This window comes from Oreochromis niloticus, linkage group LG23, assembly GCF_001858045.2.
Source record: "Oreochromis niloticus isolate F11D_XX linkage group LG23, O_niloticus_UMD_NMBU, whole genome shotgun sequence".
NCBI lineage: Eukaryota > Metazoa > Chordata > Actinopteri > Cichliformes > Cichlidae > Oreochromis > Oreochromis niloticus.
This window is the reverse complement of record NC_031986.2, coordinates 4,925,685-4,946,361: the sequence shown is the minus strand read 5'-3', so window position 1 is coordinate 4,946,361 and position 20,677 is coordinate 4,925,685. Positions and strand designations below refer to the sequence as shown.

The window sequence follows — 20,677 nt, the reverse complement described above, 5'->3', positions numbered from 1 at the left end:
TCTTTTTGCCAGCAAGGTATTGTGGGTAAGCAAGCCCAGAGACTGCTGATCAATCACAGGCAAGGGAGCTGTGATGTTAGGTTGCTAGGCAACAGGCAGGGAGAAGCAGAGAGCAGCAAAGCACTGGAGGGGGCTGCTGGGTGGGGGTTGTCTCAGCTCTTCACCTCTTCTTCCTGTGGGTCCCAGCACAAGATTCTCCTTCTTAAACACGTTTGTGTGGATCTTGTAGTCAGTAGTACTTGATTCTGCATAATGTGGGGAAGACACTGCTGTGTGGTTGGGAATCACTATGCAAGCAATTCACAACAAAAGAGAGGCTATTCATACGCCAGAGATTTCAAGTGTTGGATCTGGATTAAGTCTGAATTAAAGCTACAGCTTTGGGGATTTAGACTGCATAAAAACTAGAAAATAAAAGCTTTACCCTAATTAATTTATTTGTTACTTTTAGCTAAGGGTTTAGAGTAACTATCCAAAAAAAAATACAAATGAACTGGCAAAAAGCAACAAACTATCCATCAATGTAAGGGATGATGAATAGAACACATCGATGAAGGAAGCCTATTGATATGAAAGAAGTGAATGACATCAACTTCTTAATTTTTATAAACTAGCAGTAACCCAGGCTTTCTGAACGTCTCTCAAAGTTTTTCTTTGGGTATCTGCTGCTTTTTCACTGTGCAGTCCTTGTATCTGCCCCTCTTCAGAGGAAGCCCTTTTCTTTGCTATGCCACTTAACACTGACCTATGAATATTAGGTTCAAGGTGTGAACCAGTATTGTGTCTCCGCATAACTGACAAACCAATTTTAGGCACTTTGTTAAAGTTAATAGCAGCCTGTCATGAAAAACATGTAATTTGTTCCAGTTTCTTTAGATGAATCTACAAAAGAAATGCCAGAGATATCACAGTTTTGCACACATAAAATAGATTTTTGTTTGTACCAACAAGGTGATTCTCGAAGAGCTATTTGGCAGAACATTTGGCATAAATTGGAATGGTGTGTGATCCTGATAAAAACTGGGGAAAATGGACAAGTGGAGGACAAAAGAAAAAGTGGAAGGCCTAAAAAAACAACAACTATCTACTATATGAGTATCTAATAGTATCTGAAAGACGTGTCTTAAGTGAACAGGAGCCCAGAGAAGCCTAAGAGAATTCAACCTGTGCTGATGAATAAAGGTTGTCAAACTAAATAACCCTTCAAGCTCATTATAATGGTACAAACTTGCTTACTTATTTCAAAAAATTACTATTTTACAAACTAAATATAAAGAAATGAGTGGTGGCACAGTACCATTGCACAATACTGTATTTAATAAGTGCTTTCTAAAATGTGAACTGCTATGAGAATATTTTCGGGAGTCCCAGTTTTCTACATTCAACACAGATTACTTAAGCTGAAAACAGACCATCACCTCAGCAGCAAAGTCTCTATTTAAGCCTATTAAAAATGTTGAGCCACTTAACTCTTTCCATCTTCATTCTAGCCTCCAAATGAATGCGTCGTGCATGCAAAATATGCTTCCCAAAACAGGTTTTATTTTGGAAATCTAGGTGTTTACTTTTTTAGTTGCCACATCTTTGGTTATAACAAAAAAAAGTCACTTGTCACATTTTGCAAATCGATACAGTCAGGTGTAACATGTACTTGAATCACATGAATGATCCTATTAACCTGTAAAGCAATCATACTTCAGGTTCAGATCACAGATCAAAGAGCTGATGTCACACACAAATGAACAAACTTTTAGACCCTGAAAGAAAAGGCAAGGAATGAAGTGGAGAAAATGAACAAGCATTTACAAAAAATATGTCCTTTATTCTTTTGGCCTTGAAATTATATTACCATATGAGCGGACAGTAGTCACTTCTTGCATGCAGTTCACTAAAACACTACAAGCGCAATGAAAGATGGCTACTGATTGCTTCATGGTTTGTATCTACAGATATGGGGACCATACATGTGTTTCATCATGTGTTACAGTCATAGACAATAAAAAAGATGGACATAGCTTCCTGGTCAGAAAAACGAAGCCAATGTGGAAGTGCCTAAAAACCTGCATTCTATCTGAAGGCCACCAGATGATGATAGCTGTGGTTGCAAAAAACACTTCCTGTCCTATGAAGGGCTCTTTCTTGAGCTCTGTAAACACTTTGCCGCTGAGTTCATTATCTTAGTCGCTCGATTTGGGTAAATAAAAATGAATTAATTTGCAAAACTTGCTCATACCATGTTCCAAAAAACCTCATCGGTTAAATTGTCAAAAGTCAGTAGCCAATGAGCAAGCAGTTTCACAGTCAGACCCACCCCTTTGTCATCACATCCAATTTCTTGCAACCAAGACTGCAACAGTGAAAACGTTCATCTCAAAGCTTGAAATCACAACTTTGGAAACAGTTGAGTTGATGTCACAGTAGTTACGTCCATCTTTTATATTGTCAAAGGTTACAGTGCAAAATGAAAAAAAAAAACTCTTCTAGAAAAATGTAAGTCAACATCAAAGACTGGAAAAATGCACTCATATCTACAGTGAAAATGTTATTTATAATCGATAGAATATAAGCAACCTGCAGACCCTAATGCACACAGACACACTCGCTCACATAAAGAGATAGATGCCTACATTCACGCAGTCCCTTTCTTACATAGATATACACATACAAATATACAGACACACTCGCCCTTTGTCTCGCACACACAAATGTGACCGTCACACGTGGTATTACATAGCAGTGGGGATAAAAAGTGCTTCATCTTATACATCAAATGTGTGATGCATACTGTGAGCCCAAATATCTATAATATTTACAAACCAAACCACTACATTAAATCACACGCTCATTTAAACATGAATGGCATACAAACATCTGTGATATTATATCCAACCCTTAATGTGATATATTGTAATGTTCTAGCTTGACAGCAGTTAGAAAGATCTTTTCAGAATATTTCATTATGTAAGGAGTTCTGGGAGGAAGTGGGAAGGAGGATAAAGGGAGGACGACAAACGTATTGGAAAGACACTGCGCTGTGAGACAGTGGGTGAACGAGCAGGTTTGAGTGTTATTCTCAAAGACATGTTTTGGGAAATGTGCTTATTTGCTTCACTGCCAGAGCCAGTGAGAAGATTATTACCACTCTTATATCTGTACATTAGCCAAATGTAACGCTTGAAGCTAATTAGCTTATTTAAACCATGGAAGGTTGTTAGGGGGATTTGTAGTCTTTATTATGGAAGGCCAGTGCAGACCATAAGAGAGCAGAGGAAGAGGCGGAGCAAATGGCCTGGGGCAGATTCAAACCCGAGTCTCTACATTAGCATTTTGGAGATAAATTATCAGAATTTCAGGAGCGGGACCACGCCTCCAAACGCGCCCCTTTCGGGTCTTATCTATTTATGACTCCCCAGTTCTACAAGCTGTTCCTTCTCGTTTTTGTGCCCCACCCTTTTTTCCAATTCTTTCACTTCTTCACATGGGGATCATGGGGCCTGGGAGCTGCCGCCAGTCCCCATCTAGGCCTTCCCCAAACCGCAGCTCAATTCTTAATTAAGCCATTCGCCTTTACCTACTAAAAACGCTGCCAAACCTAAAATGAGGATGTGGGCCCAGCTAGTGAAACGACATATGGGGTTGAACCAGCATCTCAACGTGTAAGTAGGAATAGGTGTGCAGATAGGAACTAACAGGTGTAGAGAATCAAGGAAAAGGGATAAAACCAGGACTTAACTTTATCATTTACTAATAAAGTCATGTTATGGAGAGGTAAAAACAAAAACTAATGAACTGTGCTTAACTTAGCATGAAGACTGTAATCAGGGAGGTCAACAATGCCCAGTAACACTTTATATGAAGAGGTTTGCACAAAACTAAGATGACACCCATCGTGAACACGAGGGTATGGATGGTTTCAACTGTAGTCATTTAGAATATTTTTAATCCTAACCTGACACTGACATTATACCAGAAGCCTTTAACATTATCCAACATGAACCATTATAAAAACTATATTATAGTATTCGTCATAAAAAAAGGGGGTTAAAAAAAAGCTAATTAGCTTTATGTGCTAACATAAACTGTCATATTTGATTGGGTTTGGCATTGGCAGCTGTGTAACCATTCATAATTGTGTCAATATATTTCCTTGACTTCCAGTGGTAAACTGGAGGTCAAGGAACTGGACTGCCCATTAAACCCTAGTAACCCAATGTCTTGGACAAAAGACACCTAAAACAATGTTAATGTTGCATTAAAATAACATACGACCAAATAAAACAAATAATTTTCTGTGTTCCCAACCAGTGTCATTTCATTATTATTACAGCGCCAATCCAAGACTAATGCACACCACCTCAAATACAGTTGTACCCAAAATGCCGATTAGCACAAACTAGACAGGCACACTTGTTTAAACCACAGCAGTCATAACCTCATGAGTGAGAATAACTGATGGTGTCTGCATCATCATCTGGAACCTTTTTGCAGTGGCTGTGCTCTGGCTTGATGGGACTATAGTTAAATTTACCAATAAAGACTTTATCAATTCCATAAGTGAATTTGTGTAGCCCGAGTCTGACCTTCATGCTCAGTTCAGCTAACAATCCTTTAGCTTGATACTAAACAGACAGAAATGGGAGTGGTAGCAATTTTGTCATCAAACTCTCTATAAAAGAGCGATCAAGAGTGTTTCCCAAAGAACAAGTTTCCTTTAATTCGTCTCATTCCTTTGCTTGCATACATTCAGCTTCTCTGTATTTGGAGACGTAATTTCTACTGAAACAAGTACAATACAGATTTCAACAATCAGTCATAGTACATCAGTGAATGCAATGCATTTGTTCATTGCACTTAAGTGGCGTGTTCGTTATTTCAGCTTTGTATACTGTATGAACCAAGAGCATTCTGGCATTGACCCTGCACTGTACGAGTTTCAGGTGGTTGTTGTATTTTCCAGCATTGACTTAGTCTGCCCTTGGTGATTTTACAACATTGAAAGCAGTGGACACATTCTCACGATAATGAAACAAAACAAAGTAGAAAACATTCTTTCGCATTAAAAAACGAAACCTTGCAACTCAAAAAGGAAAATTCACAGAAGAATGTGGAGTAATTGTTAAGTGATACAGCGATTGTTAAATTCAAGACACTGGATTTATAGTAGTAGCAGCAGCACTAGCTACAGAAAACTTAACAGTACACTCAAGTGTGTCAGTAACAACAACCAATAGGAAAATCACAAGCATTTTGCAGAGAGGCTGTTCTGTTTCCCACTCAAACTCTGGCAGTGTCTGCTGGATAGTTTGTTTTCGTATTCCCCCATATATTGACATAACCACATTCCCATTCGATGCCTACGTGGCACAGACTCCTCATGTTGGAACAATCAACACAAATGTGAATCTATATATCCCCTATATATATAAGCTTTAAACAAAGTTCCCTCATGTCTCCAATGCATTCTTTTTTTGTTCCTTTTTAAGAAGTCTATTTCTTTCGGTCTTTCAAGTCTTTTGCTTTATTTTCTCTTTCCCTATTTTCTTTTTCGTATTTGTCCTTATCTGACTTTGTCACACTGTTATATGATGGCGGGGAGGCTGTGGAGGGGGTCATGTCCATTTTCTCTGACGTGGAGTTCTCATTGAACTTGCTGATGACCATCACATCCTTGTCAGGGTCGTGGATGCCCTCCTTCAACTGCTCCTTGTAGAGGGCTGAGGCCTTCTTCATGGCCAGGCGGATCATGTAGCGCCGGAAGGCTCTCTGGATGATTATAGCAGACATTTCCTCCTGTTTGCGGCGCAAGGTGGTGGTGATGGGCTCGTAAGACACCTTAGAGGGGTTGGAGGCCATAAAGCGGTCCTCCATCTGTCCGCGCAACATGTCCATTTCACCGCCTTCACCCAAAACTCTTTTAGTGAAGGCAAACAGAATGTCGAGGCAGTGGATGCGCTCACCGCTCACCATGGGCAGGTCCATGGAGATGAGCTGAATCATGTTAGGCTTGGGTATGCGTAGAGGTGGATCCAGAGCATCTGCAAAGTCAGAGAGTTTGCTGTACTCCACAAACTGCGTAGCATCAGGATCAAAGCGCTCCCACACTTCATAGAACATCTCAAAGTCATCCTCGCTCAATGGCTCGGCGCTCTCCTCGGTGGCCACACTAAAGTTTTCCAGGATGACAGCAATGTACATGTTGACCACAATGAGAAAGCAGATGATGATGTAGCTGACAAAGAAGAAGATGCCTACTGATGGATTGCCGCAATTGCCTTTGTAGGAGTTGCCTGGGTGCTCCAGCTGGCTCTCACAGTCAGGCTCCCTCTTGTTAAGTATGGGTGCCAGCAGGCCATCCCACCCAGCTGAGGTGGTAATCTGAAACAAACAGATCATACTGTTCCCAAAGGTCTCGAAATTGAACATGTCATCGATTCCTGCCTCCCGCTTGACATAAGCAAAGTTGGACATGCCAAAAATGGCATAGATAAACATAACAAGAAAGAGGAGGAGGCCAATGTTGAACAGGGCAGGGAGTGACATCATCAAGGCAAAGAGAAGCGTCCGGATGCCCTTGGCACCTTTGATAAGGCGGAGGATTCGGCCTATCCTGGCCAATCGGATCACTCGGAACAGTGTTGGGGACACAAAGTACTTCTCGATAACTTCAGATAAAAACATGCCTGCAAAGGAAAAAGAAGCCCCCTTAGATTTTTTTGTGTTGATGTATTTTTAATTTTTTTAAATACCATCAAATGAAAAGAACTTTAAGACATCTCCTTACCTACAATCGAAAGGATCACCACCACAAAGTCAAAAATATTCCAGCCAATGGTGAAGTAATAGTGACGCAGTGAAATCATCTTGAGCACACACTCCCCAGTGAAGAGCACAATGAAGACCAGATTAATCCAGTACAGGATTCGGTCCATCTCTTTCGTCTGGTCATCCGTCTCTACCATCATGGTCACCATGTTAAGGCAGATGAGGATCATGATCACGATGTCAAAGGCCTGCTTTGTGATGAAGTCGAAGACGCAGCCTTGAAATGCATTCTGAAAGAAGAAGAGAGACAAGGAATGAAAACAAATGAGTCATTTCACTCTGCTTGCAGTTGATTAGAAAGACCTAGGAGTCCGAGTCTCACTGTTGGTCGAGGTATAGGTTTCTGCGGCTTCTTGGACCCCAGCTTCTTCATGGCGTTGTAGTATTTCTTCTGTTCTTCAGTCATGAAGATGTCCTGACCTCCCAAGTAAAGAGAGCAAAACAAAACTTGGTTATAACCACATACTTTGATTTTCAGTTTGTTTTTTTTTAAACCAGCATTCTAGTTGTTATTATTTTGGAAATTTAGCTAATTTGTGTTTTGTTTAATGATTATATTATATTTATACATTTCCTTGTTTATTGTTGCGATTCCATTTGCTGTTACATTTTGTACATCATTTAACTCTTTCCTAAAGGCTTTAAATTTCAGCCAAAAAAGGACTACACTCCATTAATCAAAGATATAAATTTCACTCTCGGCATCATACACACTATACACATCCCACTCTCATTGCTGCTCAGTGATTGCATACATATCTCAGGGGGTGGCTGGTGTCAACATGGAACAACCATCTGTGTGATGCTTTGGGGCCAGTGTACCACACCAGCCGATAACATGTCTCAGTCAGTCAAATCAGACCAGCCATCATGCAGAAACAGTCAATGTAGACCCATCCCCTCCCCGTCCTCGCCATCATAAATCTCTCGGGTGTTGTCAGTTCTACTTGTTAGTCTGTGTGGCTCAATAGAGGGCACATTTCCACACTGCATGTGCTACGACACTGCTCGTGTATACACAAGCAGCAGATGACCATTATTTTGTAGCTCACTGCTTTCTTTAACACAGCTATGGGTCTAACTTAGCTATATTTGCCTTGCTTTGAACTAGAGATGGCACGATACCACTTTTTTATGTCCGATACCTGATACCGATATCATAAATTTGGATATCTGCCGATACCGATATGAATCCGATATTGTGTTTTTTAATGAATAAAACTGGTTTTTTTTTTAATATCTTGCTGCATTTTCTATAAGTTCATACTCAAGTTTAAATAAACAACAACACTAAAGCTATTCTGTTATACCTGTGTGTAAAAAATACACTGCACCCAAAATATTTCATAGTTCAGCAACACTGATCAATCTAATAAACCTTACCTAACTTAAAACCTAACTTAAACCTACTCCATCCTCCCTATTCTGGTATTTTAAAGAGTACTTAGCAGAAATATTAAGCAACCTAACTAATAGGGTTGCAAACTCCCAGCAAAAAAAAAAAAAAAAAATAGGGAACCACCCACCCTCCACCTCATGATGCTTAATCGATGTAATCAACTTTAATTTGATGCAGGGTGAAAAAAAATGCACAGAAACAAATTATTTTTCAAGAATAATTAAATACATTCAACATCTTTCTTCAACAGAATTGCAGAATTCACAGACGGTACCTTCCCAAAGGAAAAAGTACTATAGCTTACTAGGGTATATAGACTTAAGAGTTACTATATATAGTAATGGACTTCTATACATTTTACATCAGATTAAAGCTTTGGGTGTAAGATTCAGATAATTATTTATTAAAAGCTACATATTTTAAATGAGAATAAGAAAGAAAAGTATGTCTTTGTTCCCCCTTTTCCCTGTTCATGCCCTATCGGCCCCCCTGGCTGCACTTTGCTAGATCCGCCCCTGCACAGTTACCAGCTGTCAGCTACGTAGAAAAGGATCCTGGTGTAGAAAGTAATATTAAATAAATTCTAACAACAGCTTATCAAGCTTAAACGTGCTGCTGTTGTTCAGCCGCTGGTTTCCTCTTTCTGGCGTGAAGTGGGCCAAAAACAAAGAAGAGAGACAGACTCGCAACAGAAAAGCCGATCAGCTGATCATTAAGCAGTTTCACGATTGAAGTAGCGGCAGGAAGGTGGGGGAGAGAGAGAGGCAGTCGCTCCATATATCGGTTGTTAAGCTTAACATGGGAACGCTTTACAAACATTCAGAGATGAACTTACACACTTGCTTTACTTCTCTCTGGGATAACTTCCTCGGAGATGAAATGCTGGTTTGGTAGCGAGGCTACAAACACACAGCCGCTCTATCACATGAGGCATACTGCTGCAACGTGCTACGGTTATGAGTTACGCCGTGTTGCAAGTTTTGTGAGATGCTTTTTTGATATTTAATGGATCGATTACATTTTTTATTTTTCGCCGATATCCGATCCAGTAATTTAGGTCAGTATCGGACCGATACTGATACGTAATATCGGATCGGTCCATCTCTACTTTGTACCCAGGCTGCGTGTGCTCTCTGCACAGTCTGGCACAGGACTGCTTCCTACTAGTGTTCCAATTTCAAGAGAAGCAACACTGCAATGCACTACCAAAGCTATTTGTGTCAACATTAATAAAAATAGGTGGCATTGTGGCTCAAGAGAGACATGCTCTTCTGTTATATTTTATCCATGATTTCGTGTTTTCTAAGAAATATTACTGCAGGGATATATAAGTGAGTTATCTAAGAAATCTCTATATCTGCCTTAATTGAAAATGTAGCCCATATAATTTGATCCACAAATAAACCCCACATTAGCATTTTTAACATTTACTCAAGAAAAATGAGACACAGAACAAAGGCGGCAGCTTGCTCAACTCAACAACAACATATTTAACAAGTCTGTTTTTCATTGCTGCTGTAACACGAGACATTTAATAAACCCAGAAACCAAATAAAGAATCCATCATTTTATTTTTGCACAGACATGTCTAGATGTATAATATCTAGACAACATAACACAGCTGTATGCGCCTATCAAATTCGATAAATCTGCAGAAACATCCCCATTTTTGACTTTAAAAAAAATGTTATCCACCTCTTAAAGTGATTTAAAAAGTGATTTTCCACTGAACACATTTTTGGTGTTTTGAGCAAACTATAGTTTTACATTTACGCAAAAACAGAGGAGCTACATGTCCAAAATCTTAATAAGTGGAAGGAATTGTCCCTGGTGACTAAACAGTGTGAAGATTTCACTGCAGATTTCCAAGACAAATTAGCTAGCTAGCTGCAATTAGGAATCCTAACAAGTCATTGGAAAAAAATGGTTACTCTCTTAAGTTGATAGAGTGTCCTTTGATGTGTGAGATGGCCTTATTTTGTGAACAGTGTTAAGACCTAGCCTAAGTTACAATAAATAAAGTTAATACCTTACAAATAATATAACTTAAAATGCCCAAACTGAAAATAAGTCTGTTTACATTAGCTGACAGAAACTATTAGTAAATATAACTTTTAAATAAAGATGTAACTTATCTTTTTCTTCTGCTGATTGAAGTTGTCGATGATGACACCAATGAAAAGGTTGAGTGTGAAGAAGGAGCCAAAGATGATGAAGATGACGAAATAGAGGTACATGTACAAGTTTACTTCGTAATCAGGCTGTTCTTCCAACTAGAAAAGCAAGAAAGAGCAAATTTAAAGTTATACCAGCTACCATAAAAATTTAATATACAAAGATATGATGAAAATATTAAAAATAGATTATATTAAAATATAAAAGCAAGGACTTTTCACTGTGTGGAAGCAAACCTACAACTCTGTTAAACATCTACTTACATTACGAGAGTCCACAGCTGCATACATGATGTCCATCCAACCCTTAAATGTTGCCTAAAAGCAGGTAACAGAAGAAACGGTATTTTAGCAGGAGATGGGCAGTTTCTCTATGAGACTTGGACAGGACTGTAGAAGTCCTTAACCCATCATCAAGACTTGTAGGTGCTCTTTTAAGCACTGCCAAAACCTTACAAAATGACCACAAAATGACCTCCAGTAGAAACAATCAAAAATAGACTTCATGAGGGTGGCTTTAGGGTTTGACATCTTCTAGTGGGCCATGTGCTCACTCTGTTTGGTACCGGAGCTCAAGTGGCACCTAAGTGCACTGGCAAAGATGAAAAACCAGCACAAAGAGATTTTATAGGGATGCCGCAGTGATTCTACTTTAGAAACATGAACATGTTTGCATGACAGCAAACAGCTTCTGCCTCTAAACAGTTTCAGCAGCCTGACTGCTTGTACATTTGTTACCTGTTGAAGTTTGCACTCTTATCCTTTTATGTAATAAAAAATAAAAGTAACATTTATAACCATGCTGTAGACTGCGCCACTGTTTTCCTCTTCTGGCACACAAACTGAAACCAGCTGACTGTAGTGCAAGTGGAACTGATAAGTGGAATCGATAGGCAAGCAGAGTAATAAGTCCAAGGAATGGAACTACAAGGTTAGCACAATTATTTTTTCATTATACTCTCATAATGAGAATATAGGTCTACAGATTCTTCAGTCCTTCTCTCTTTATACATGGAAGGACAGGCTGTGTGCTCTCTTTGCTTTAGGATTTTGAACATACCCGTGCGTGTAGGTCATCAAATTGAGACATACCACCAAATACAAATGACCTAATCCTATTTTGACTAAGTGGTCCTGTCAAACCTCTCACCTAACCCCAAATGGTTCTGAGTTAGAGCGTGCTGGTCAGATGGTGGCTTCGTGTTTGAGTTTACATGTTTTACTTTTCCTGCTTGTTTTTTTTTCCGCAATTTGAACAGAGTAAAAACTCCCAATCCATACGAATAAGCGGATATAGCTTACAGATGGATGGCGCCAACTGCAAGATTAAAGCTAAAGACAGACCCAAATCACAAAATAGAACTGTAGAAGTCAGACAGTTTCGGCATAAATGATTCCAAATACATATGTATACTTTGACATTTCTGCTCTTTTCTTCTTAATGCCAATTGCAAGCTAAACTCACCACTTGCAACAGAGCCAGATAGCCGGCTCCCACATTGTCAAAGTTGATTTTAACATTCTTCCAGCGGGCACTGTCATTCAAGCTCAGGCAGTCAGACTTGTTGTTGACGACTTCGATAGGGAAGGGCTCATCCGTGGTGGCATTGACGCAGTGGTAGTACTTGCCCGCAAACAGGTTGACACCCATGATGCTGAAGATGAGCCAAAATATGAGGCAGACCAGCAGCACATTCATGATGGAGGGGATGGCTCCCAGCAATGCATTCACCACAACCTGAGGATGTTGAAACACACAGTCTGACTCAGAACTCTCCGTTTTCTCAAATCAAAGTCTGTGCTAAAGCATTGTAACAGGCCATTACAATTATCTTATCACTTAGCTGTCATAAGCACATGTGGTCAACTGACTGGATTGAGCCAAAAAGTTTATGCTCAGAATAAATACCAAGAATGAATCAAAGGTTAACAGTGAAGCTGTTTTACTCAGAGCTGTATTTAATATATAATATCTGCACACATAAAGCTCTTAACACCATACATATCTACTTAACAACATGACAGTTGGAAAGAAGAAGGTGGATAGGTGAAAAAGCTACCATTTGAAAGGTAAAAAAGCAAAACAGAAAAAAACCTTAGAGAGGCGGGATGAAGTCACAACATTTTGTTTGACTGTAAATGAAAAAAAGACACACAACAAAGAAAAAAATTACAGGTCAAAGGCACCACACAAGCAATGCCAGAAAACAATGCCTGAGAACAGCTATATACAGCAATCCATTAACACAATGTGAAGAAAGTCATGCAGAGAGAACAATTACAGTGTCGAACTGTAAGGAAATGATACATTTACAGAAGTTGTAAAAGCATGCAGTCTTACAGGCAGGCCCCCTAAAAAGCTAAAACCTTTTTATAATACCTCTGTAAAAAGATGTATCAAGTAACATTAAAATATTAAAATGCGAAAGTAAAAAAAATACGGGGGCATTTTCCCATCAGCATATCTAAAAGCATATCTAAAAACACACTGAGAATGTCTATACAGCTTCAGAGATACAGAGAACAAAAAGAATGTGATAAGAATTCACCTTTTTAAGGAAAATAAAGACGTAGGCTGAAAGTTCAAATGAGCATTTTTACATACCGTTTGCAAAATAAAACTATTTACATTACATTGCCCAGAGTTAGATGACAGCAATGATATCGCTACCAAAAGTCTTTGTAAGTCTTAGTCATACTGTTTTTCTTAATGGAGGATTATCTGTGGAATGAAACTGCGTGCTCACTGGCTAATGATCTGACAAGTCATTAATCAGTGAGCACATGCTCAGAACCTGGTGGCTGTAGTCCTGGAGGTAGAGCTTCCTGTTAAAAGGGAGTTTTTCCTTCCCACTGTCGCCAAAGTGCTTGCTCATAGGGGGTCATATGATTGTTGCGTTTTTCTCTGTATGTATTATGGGTCTACCCGACAATACAATGCACCTTGAGGCAACTGTTGTTGTGATTTGGCGTTGTATGAATAAATTTGAATTGAAAATTGAATTGAATTGAGCAGGTCATCTACTAATCAGAAAGTTGGTGGTTCGATCTCTGGCTGCTTTTTTAAATTTAGAGCAGGTCATCATTTTTGCATGACACAGCCAGGAGTCAGGTTGCAGTTAGGTATTTATATATTTTTAGGTTCTCAGACAAATCAAGCCAGAATTCACGGCCTAAATTTTCTTTATAAAAGTAGAGACTTCTTAGTCTTCTTAGTAGAAACAACATGAAGCAACAATAGAGGAAAGCTCAGCTTGGGGTCATGACATACCCCTGTACTCAGTGGTAGAAAGTTTGAAAGTAGCCAATCCAAGAGCATTATTCATCTCTGGCAGACGCAGTCCAACATTCCAGAATCATAACATTTTACCGCCCGCAGCTCTCTCACGTATTTCGCGCATATTTAGGGTTTAAACTATAAAAATAGGGATTTATATGCATGTCAAAAATGTGTGTTTTTAACAATTTGCGGGTGCTCAAGGCGGATAACCCTCCAAATTATGGCCGTCGACTGTACTAACTAACAAGAGAGTGGTCATTTTTCCCTTAACTATTGGTACATAAGCAGATAAAAGCAGATAAAACTGAATTCCATCATATTTTCCAATTTAACTGAATATCTGAAACCTAGACATTTGAAGCATATGGAAGATGTAATTGGTTGGTGAGAGAACTGATTTCAATTCTTTTTTTTTTCAGCTTGCCCACAAACAGTATTCCTGCTGTTCTTACCCTCATGCCCTCAAACCGAGACAGGGCCCTCAGGGGCCGTAGAGCTCGCAGTGTCCTCAGAGATTTGATGGCGCTAAGCTCAGAGTAGCCCAGAGCATTTGCTACCAGGCTGACCAAGGACACCTGAGAGGAGATAATATCAGATAAGCAGGGTGAAGGGTGAGAAATGAAAGAATTTCACTTGCTCTGTACCATAATGAGTGTTAGAAAAACAAACAATTTCAAGTAAAGAAATGACAGAACAATAAGTTAACTAAAATGATGTCAGCATGGCTGTTATTAAAGTAAATTTTCTTTCTTGTCAAATGTTTAATGAGCTGGCTTAGGTTATCATAAAGAATGGAGGGAAGAAGATTCAGCTGACTTTGCTAACTTAAGTCTTGGTGTGGGCCATGGTAGCGGTCTGTTCCAGTTACCAGTCCATATGCTAAGTTAAGGTACTTTCTGGTTCTATCATCTCATTGTACACCAGATTAGAGGCTTAATTTTAATAAGAGCGAACACTGAATATACTTACGTCTACAATTAAGAAGTCCAGCCAGCACCAGGCATTGGTGAAGTACTTGACAAAGCCATATGCCACCCACTTTAACAGCATTTCAAGGATGAAGACGTAAGTGAAGACCTTGTCTGCGTACTCTAGCACGGTTTTGATGGTCCGCCGCTGCTCGATGTAAATGTCCTCAAACGCCTGTGCAGCATGGAATATTTTATAGAAACTTTAGATAGAAATAGTGAAGTTTGAAATAAGTGATTCATCAAAGATCTATTCAGAACGTTAACAGGTACAGTAACTGCTTAGAGAACTGAAGCTGTCCTAAATGTGGTGCTTTCAGACTGTGAAATAAAAACAGAAAGTATATAAAAACAAGCCAAACGAGTGCTGTGAAGAACAAACTCTGCTCATAAGAAAGACCCAAGCAGTGTTTATCAAGACGTCTAACACCCACTCACCAGTGCTCCACTGCTCAGCAGAATCATGAATATGATGAAGGATTCAAACCAGTTGTGCTCTACTATGATAAAGCAGGTCTTCCTGAGTGTCCACCAGCTCTTAAACTTGTCTCCCTCCTCACTGATCTGGCAGCACTGGAACCTGCGCACACAGCCTGCAGGCACAGAGAAAACAGAATGAGAAATGAAGCCCAGGTATCAAAACTCCATGGTGAATCAACACATAAACACGGCCCCACTGGATGACATATTGTGGGACTGCTTTCTGTTATCCAGATAAGTTATATGAATACAAACTGCATGCCTTAATATGGTAAAGGTTGTTGCTAACATTTTAGCCAACAAAATCCCAGAATAAACAGAATTTTCACTGCTGTTACAATAATTGAGTCTTTTGTTGTTATTTCACATAACACAGCTTCTGTCCTGTTCTCTCATGACTTCTTGAAGTTTTATTGTGATCAGAGTCAACCCTCCCCCCACACACAGTCATATATAACCCAGACTGTTTTTATTGAAGAATTTTCATATTCTGTGATTGACTGCAATAAGTTGTCTGTGAAGATTCTCAGTCATCCAGGTCATCGTAGTCAAAGGATAATAAGTTGTTGTGACCAAATGGTTGCCCAGAGGTTGAGGGTGTTGTATTCTGAATTTCTGGGTGCTACTTTGATTGCAAAGCTGTTGCTCAGATTAGCTGGTGAGAGGCAACCAATTTCCAAACATTTAGGTCTGACTCGGACCGTCTGGATTCACTTTCACACAGATTGGTAAACATTTACAAATGATTGCGGTTTAATTTATGAACACAGATTGCCAACACACCGAGATCAATCTGAGTCAGTTTGTGCCAATAAGTCCATATTATTGGCACAGTAAGTCGTTGGAGTAGTCCATCCAACTCAAATAGTTGTCAACGGGTTGTATACCTATACGAAAGCAAGGTTGCAGAGCACTTATGTCACCTCACAGTTTAACAGCAATCGCTATCCTGTAGCAACTACATCATTATTTGTGAAGGAATTTTGAGAATTCTATTTCAGATCTATGAGGTTCTGGCTGGACTCTGAATCTAAGTAGTGAATGGGAATTTTTATGTATGCAGATGGCAACAGCGAACTTAGAAGATGCCATTTAGTAGTTGGGACCAAAGAAGAGCTTTGATGTAATCACTTTTTGATCTAACTGAATGCGTTAACAAAATTACCCACAACAAATCAGTCAGCTTTTTTTGTTTGAGGGGTTTTATTTTGTAAATAACCTTAAAGTGACTGGAATAAACATCCAAACATCCAGAAATGTCCTAATGTCGTTAATTACTGATTTCAATCATTTTTTATGCAAAAACTGATAAACCAACCAAGCTTACTGCTCTAGATCTGTGAGCCATGCTTCACTGCAAACTATTAAAGTGTAGTGATTAAAATCAAAGTCAAATGTTAAGCATGCCTGTTTAGCTCACAACCTGAGTAGGCAACCAGATGCCACAAGGCTGAATGCAGTGGCCCAGGGTTGGTTCTGACCCAAGGTCCTTTGCTGTACGTCTTCTCCCACACACTCTCAGCTTTCCTGCCTCTCTTCTATGCTATCTAATGAACATGCAAAAGCTTAAAAACAAAATTAAAAAAACAAATCAAAGGAGCCCACAAAACTTTCCAGCAGCATACAAAATCTACTGAAAGTTAAAATATGATTGCTCACTGAAAGGGTGTTAATATTCTATTTGACATATTAGTAACATAGAATAGTATTAAAATAAAATTATACATTTTCTTTGCTGTTATTCAATTCGGGGTCTTATGCTTTCATCTGCTGCTATGTTTTACGCACACATATAATGCAACTCATAATATATTGCTTACATCTGTTATATGCATATTCATGATTGTGCTGGAGGTGGCTCCAGTAGTGGTTTACACACCTAACAAGCAAAATATCTCTGCCTCGATCCCAGGAGGAGACACAAATCCCCTGGGGTTGCGTCAGGAAGGCCATCCGACATAAAAATCTCCCAAATTAAATATGCGGAGCTACCTGCTGTAGTGACCCCTTTATGAACAGCAGAGGAGCTGAAAGTAGCTTTAATGGTACTAAAGGTATGTCAGATAAAATGTCAGGTTACATTACAAAACAACAGAACCCCACAGACCACATTTTTATCTGTTCCGCTGAGCATTTGAATTCACTGTCACTCAGTTGTTAGTCAGACAGACCTGTGCTAAGCACAAGCAGTTAATGCAATTTACTCCAAGTCTTGAAATGTGCTCTGGAAGTGTTTTGTCTCCCCATCTTCCTCGTTCTGGTCCACGTTCCCACTTTCCATCATCATCCCTGCCTATCACCCTTGCATCCCACTTACCCTCTGTAAAGCAGGCTTCTGGGTCCAGTGACTCCTCTGGTTCCAGCTCCACTGAATCAACCCCATCTCCGGGGGGGCGGATATCGACTGTGCTCCCCTCCGATGAGCTCAGTGGCTGGGGCTCTGCGTCGAGCTTCTGCATGGACGAGGAAGGACACGAGAGGACAAAGTCACACTACAATGCATCACACTGTGGTCCCTTGGTTATAGGAGCCAACCTTCTGAGCTGGTTATCATTGTGATTCTCCAGTCACATGTACCCCAGTGCCACGATTGTATACCATAGTGTGAGGACTAGGCACTGTAATAGCTCACAGAGTTGGGCTCTTTAAAGTCATTGTATCATCATCATCACATGCAGCATCGATCAAATGTACCTACAGGCTTAGGAATTAGATTTATCTGATGCCTCAAATCAGATTACGTGGCATGGGGAAGTTGGCGTTATGGAAATGCACTGTGGGTACGTTTGATGTGACCTCAGTTCGAGGAATAGTTCATGCAGTATTCCAGTGCATTATCAATCCAAGCCTGAAATAGTACCAAGCAGAACGTGTGCTCCAGTGTTTTCATGTCCACTGAAACTGACTCTAAATGAATTTGTTAAAGATATTTATCCCATTTATTTTCTAAAAATTATGATCTGAAATTCTTTTCCCACCCTCAATCCTAGAATCCACCCCCAGAACTGCCGTTGAAAATTTTCCTCAGTGACATGAAAACACCATTTATTTCCATTCCTTGAAAGCAGTGTACAAGCTCCTTCTGTTTGTGTTGAAGTAGACGGAGAACCACATTAGCTTACCAGCAAAAACCAGTACTGTGCACTGTTTATAAGACAGCATGTGGTCTGGCAGGTATTTTTTGGGTTCCCATTTGTAAAACATCCGGAATTAGCATCCACGCATACCCAGAAACATCCAGAACTAAGATTTTTGTCCTCCACCTCAACCTTCTCTCTGCCCTCCTTACCGTGAATTATGTACACTGCTAACACTTTTCTGAAACCCTCACATGCAGTGATGTCCATTACAAAATCATCTGCATATAGTGAGACTTTTTGGGTGACGCAAGGCTTCCTGTCTGTTTTCTTTGGGCAGAGATGGTGTTATGTTTCCTCATGTCGGTCTGACAGTGCAGCAGCCCTGATTGCCGTGGGACCCAGCTAATACGGCATGGGAATGATGGAAGCATGCTGCTTGCAAGTGTTTTCTGGAAGGGTGGTTTCCTCCCACTCTATTTCTCACCTTTAATAAGAGACCCATGTTACCTCTTCTGGATGTCAACTACATACGAGGCTTTTAGTCTTAACCTAACATATTTTTATCAGGATAATAACTGGTAGACTTAATCATCAGGTGATGAAATATTTGCAGTGTAACAAAAGTCGATAACACAGGGACAGAAGCGCCAACAACAGAGGTGGCTTCTTAAGCATGTATGGGCCAATTTCATATATAAAGCATTTGTCCTCATTTACATAACTCTGATTCAGTATAACCAGCCATGTGTTACCTGTTTTACCACCCTGCAAAAGTCATCATTTACACATCAGCATTTCTTTATTTTCTTCTCGGAAAGAATTCTGTTAAGAATCTTTCATCATTCCACTATTATTCAAGTAAGACACAAAAACAAGTTTTTCATGTATGTATGCATGGGCTATGAACCAGACAAATGAATTTTGTCCAGCTAAACCAAAATTCATTCCCCCATTTCATCTTTTTCCCCCTTACTCCTCTTCATTCTCCTCTTCCTCTCTTCCTTCATTCTCAAGCTCGGAGTGTTTGATGCCAATCAAGTCCCAAAACCAAGTCAAAAACCAAGCAATGAAATCAAAAGCAAACGTCATGTTAGATGAGTTTATCTATCAATGGAAAAAGAGGTGGTGTTGCTCATTCTTAATGGTTTGGAACTGCAATACAGCCTGATGCTCAGAGATAAATTATGAAAGGGGCGGGTGGGGTAAGGGGGGTTACAGAAGGACTCAGAGATTACAGCAGTGAGTGTCCTGCTGTTTGGGAAAGGGAGGGTATAAAGCAAAGAAGGAGGGGTAGGGTGGGGTAGGGGAACGGAGGGCAGACCAGGCAAAGAACGAAAATGGGCAATCCATTGAAGGTATGACAAAAAAGTGTGTTGTTTGTCTGTAAATGGCATAGGCAGTCCTCATGGTTAGTGCTATGGTACAATAAAGAGGTCTTACAATTCTCCTCTCACTGAAAACCTTGAGAGCGCCTGTGACACCGCTGCAATAACAAACGGGGGGTTAAACAAAGTAAGTCATACACACCAAAAGCTAACATACAACCTCAAATCTGTTTTCACTGGTCAGCCCACAACACACAACAGGGGGACCACTTATCCTCAGACAATATGACTTTAGCTGTCCCAAATACACATTTCCTAACAGCAATGCAAAAACAGTGGGTTGACACGTTTCACACAACACATATGCAATAAGAACATCCACCAACTCCTCACCTGTGTAGCTCCTAATGTTTAAATTGATGTTTACTATAATTTGAGTTTATGACAACACAGTATCTTTTGCTGCATGAATATAATGGCTCACCAACCCCTCGATACAGGGTTTAAAGATCACCATTGCCTGATTCATATATGGATGATGAGGTGCCATGGACATAATATAGTGGACATAGACATAAATAGTCTTCTGGGTTGTTTTGAATCACAGATAATTGGCAAAACACCCACAGTAACAGGTTGACATCACCAGGGAGCACAGTCTCAGTGCTCTCTCAGCCTGGCAAAGCTTAAGAGCAAATGTAGCTGCTGCTCTACTAGAATAGGCAATGAATTAGAGAAAAAAAACATGTCTTAAGGGTGAGGTAACTCATTTTGTTTAAACATTTGATTCACGTCCGGACGCACGCTCACAGAGCAACATCTCTACGTTTCTAATAATACGGCTGCTTCATTAAGTCTTTCTCCACACAGGCACACATATGTCCCCTAAAGAAAACAAGAAATTAAGCAAGTCTACATGAAATACTACAGAGACACATAGCCTTATGTATATGGTCAAAGTTAAACTGTTTCATTGGTCGAAATGCAAATTTGAGTCATTATTTGTAACGCTGTATCTTATTCTACTGCCAAGAGCTGCAGGTCTGACTAAAAACTCGAGCAGATTCCCTCAGCAACACAGCATGATGCATGTACAAATGAGTCAGCAGGTGGGTTATTTTCAAACTGCTTGACTGTCTGAAAATTTTC

At 39.8% G+C, this 20,677-nt stretch overlaps 1 protein-coding gene across 7 annotated transcripts in view; it reads right to left on the bottom strand.

Moving 5' to 3' along the window:
* Positions 1 to 1,520: 1,520 nt before the first annotated feature.
* scn1lab (sodium channel, voltage-gated, type I like, alpha b) overlaps positions 1,521 to 20,677 on the bottom strand; it is a 43,177-nt gene continuing 24,020 nt past the window's right edge. For all 7 annotated transcript variants that reach the window (XM_025902964.1, XM_019351961.2, XM_019351960.2 and 4 more), the window contains exons 18-27: positions 17,441 to 17,576; positions 15,082 to 15,236; positions 14,645 to 14,818; positions 14,128 to 14,250; positions 11,861 to 12,133; positions 10,660 to 10,713; positions 10,357 to 10,494; positions 7,145 to 7,249; positions 6,782 to 7,052; positions 1,521 to 6,680 (exon numbers count right to left, since the gene is read on the bottom strand). In XM_025902964.1, the coding sequence (XP_025758749.1) occupies positions 5,488 to 6,680; positions 6,782 to 7,052; positions 7,145 to 7,249; positions 10,357 to 10,494; positions 10,660 to 10,713; positions 11,861 to 12,133; positions 14,128 to 14,250; positions 14,645 to 14,818; positions 15,082 to 15,236; positions 17,441 to 17,576 (2,622 nt within the window). In that variant the 3' untranslated portion in view covers positions 1,521 to 5,487. The remainder of the gene's footprint in view (positions 6,681 to 6,781; positions 7,053 to 7,144; positions 7,250 to 10,356; positions 10,495 to 10,659; positions 10,714 to 11,860; positions 12,134 to 14,127; positions 14,251 to 14,644; positions 14,819 to 15,081; positions 15,237 to 17,440; positions 17,577 to 20,677) is intronic.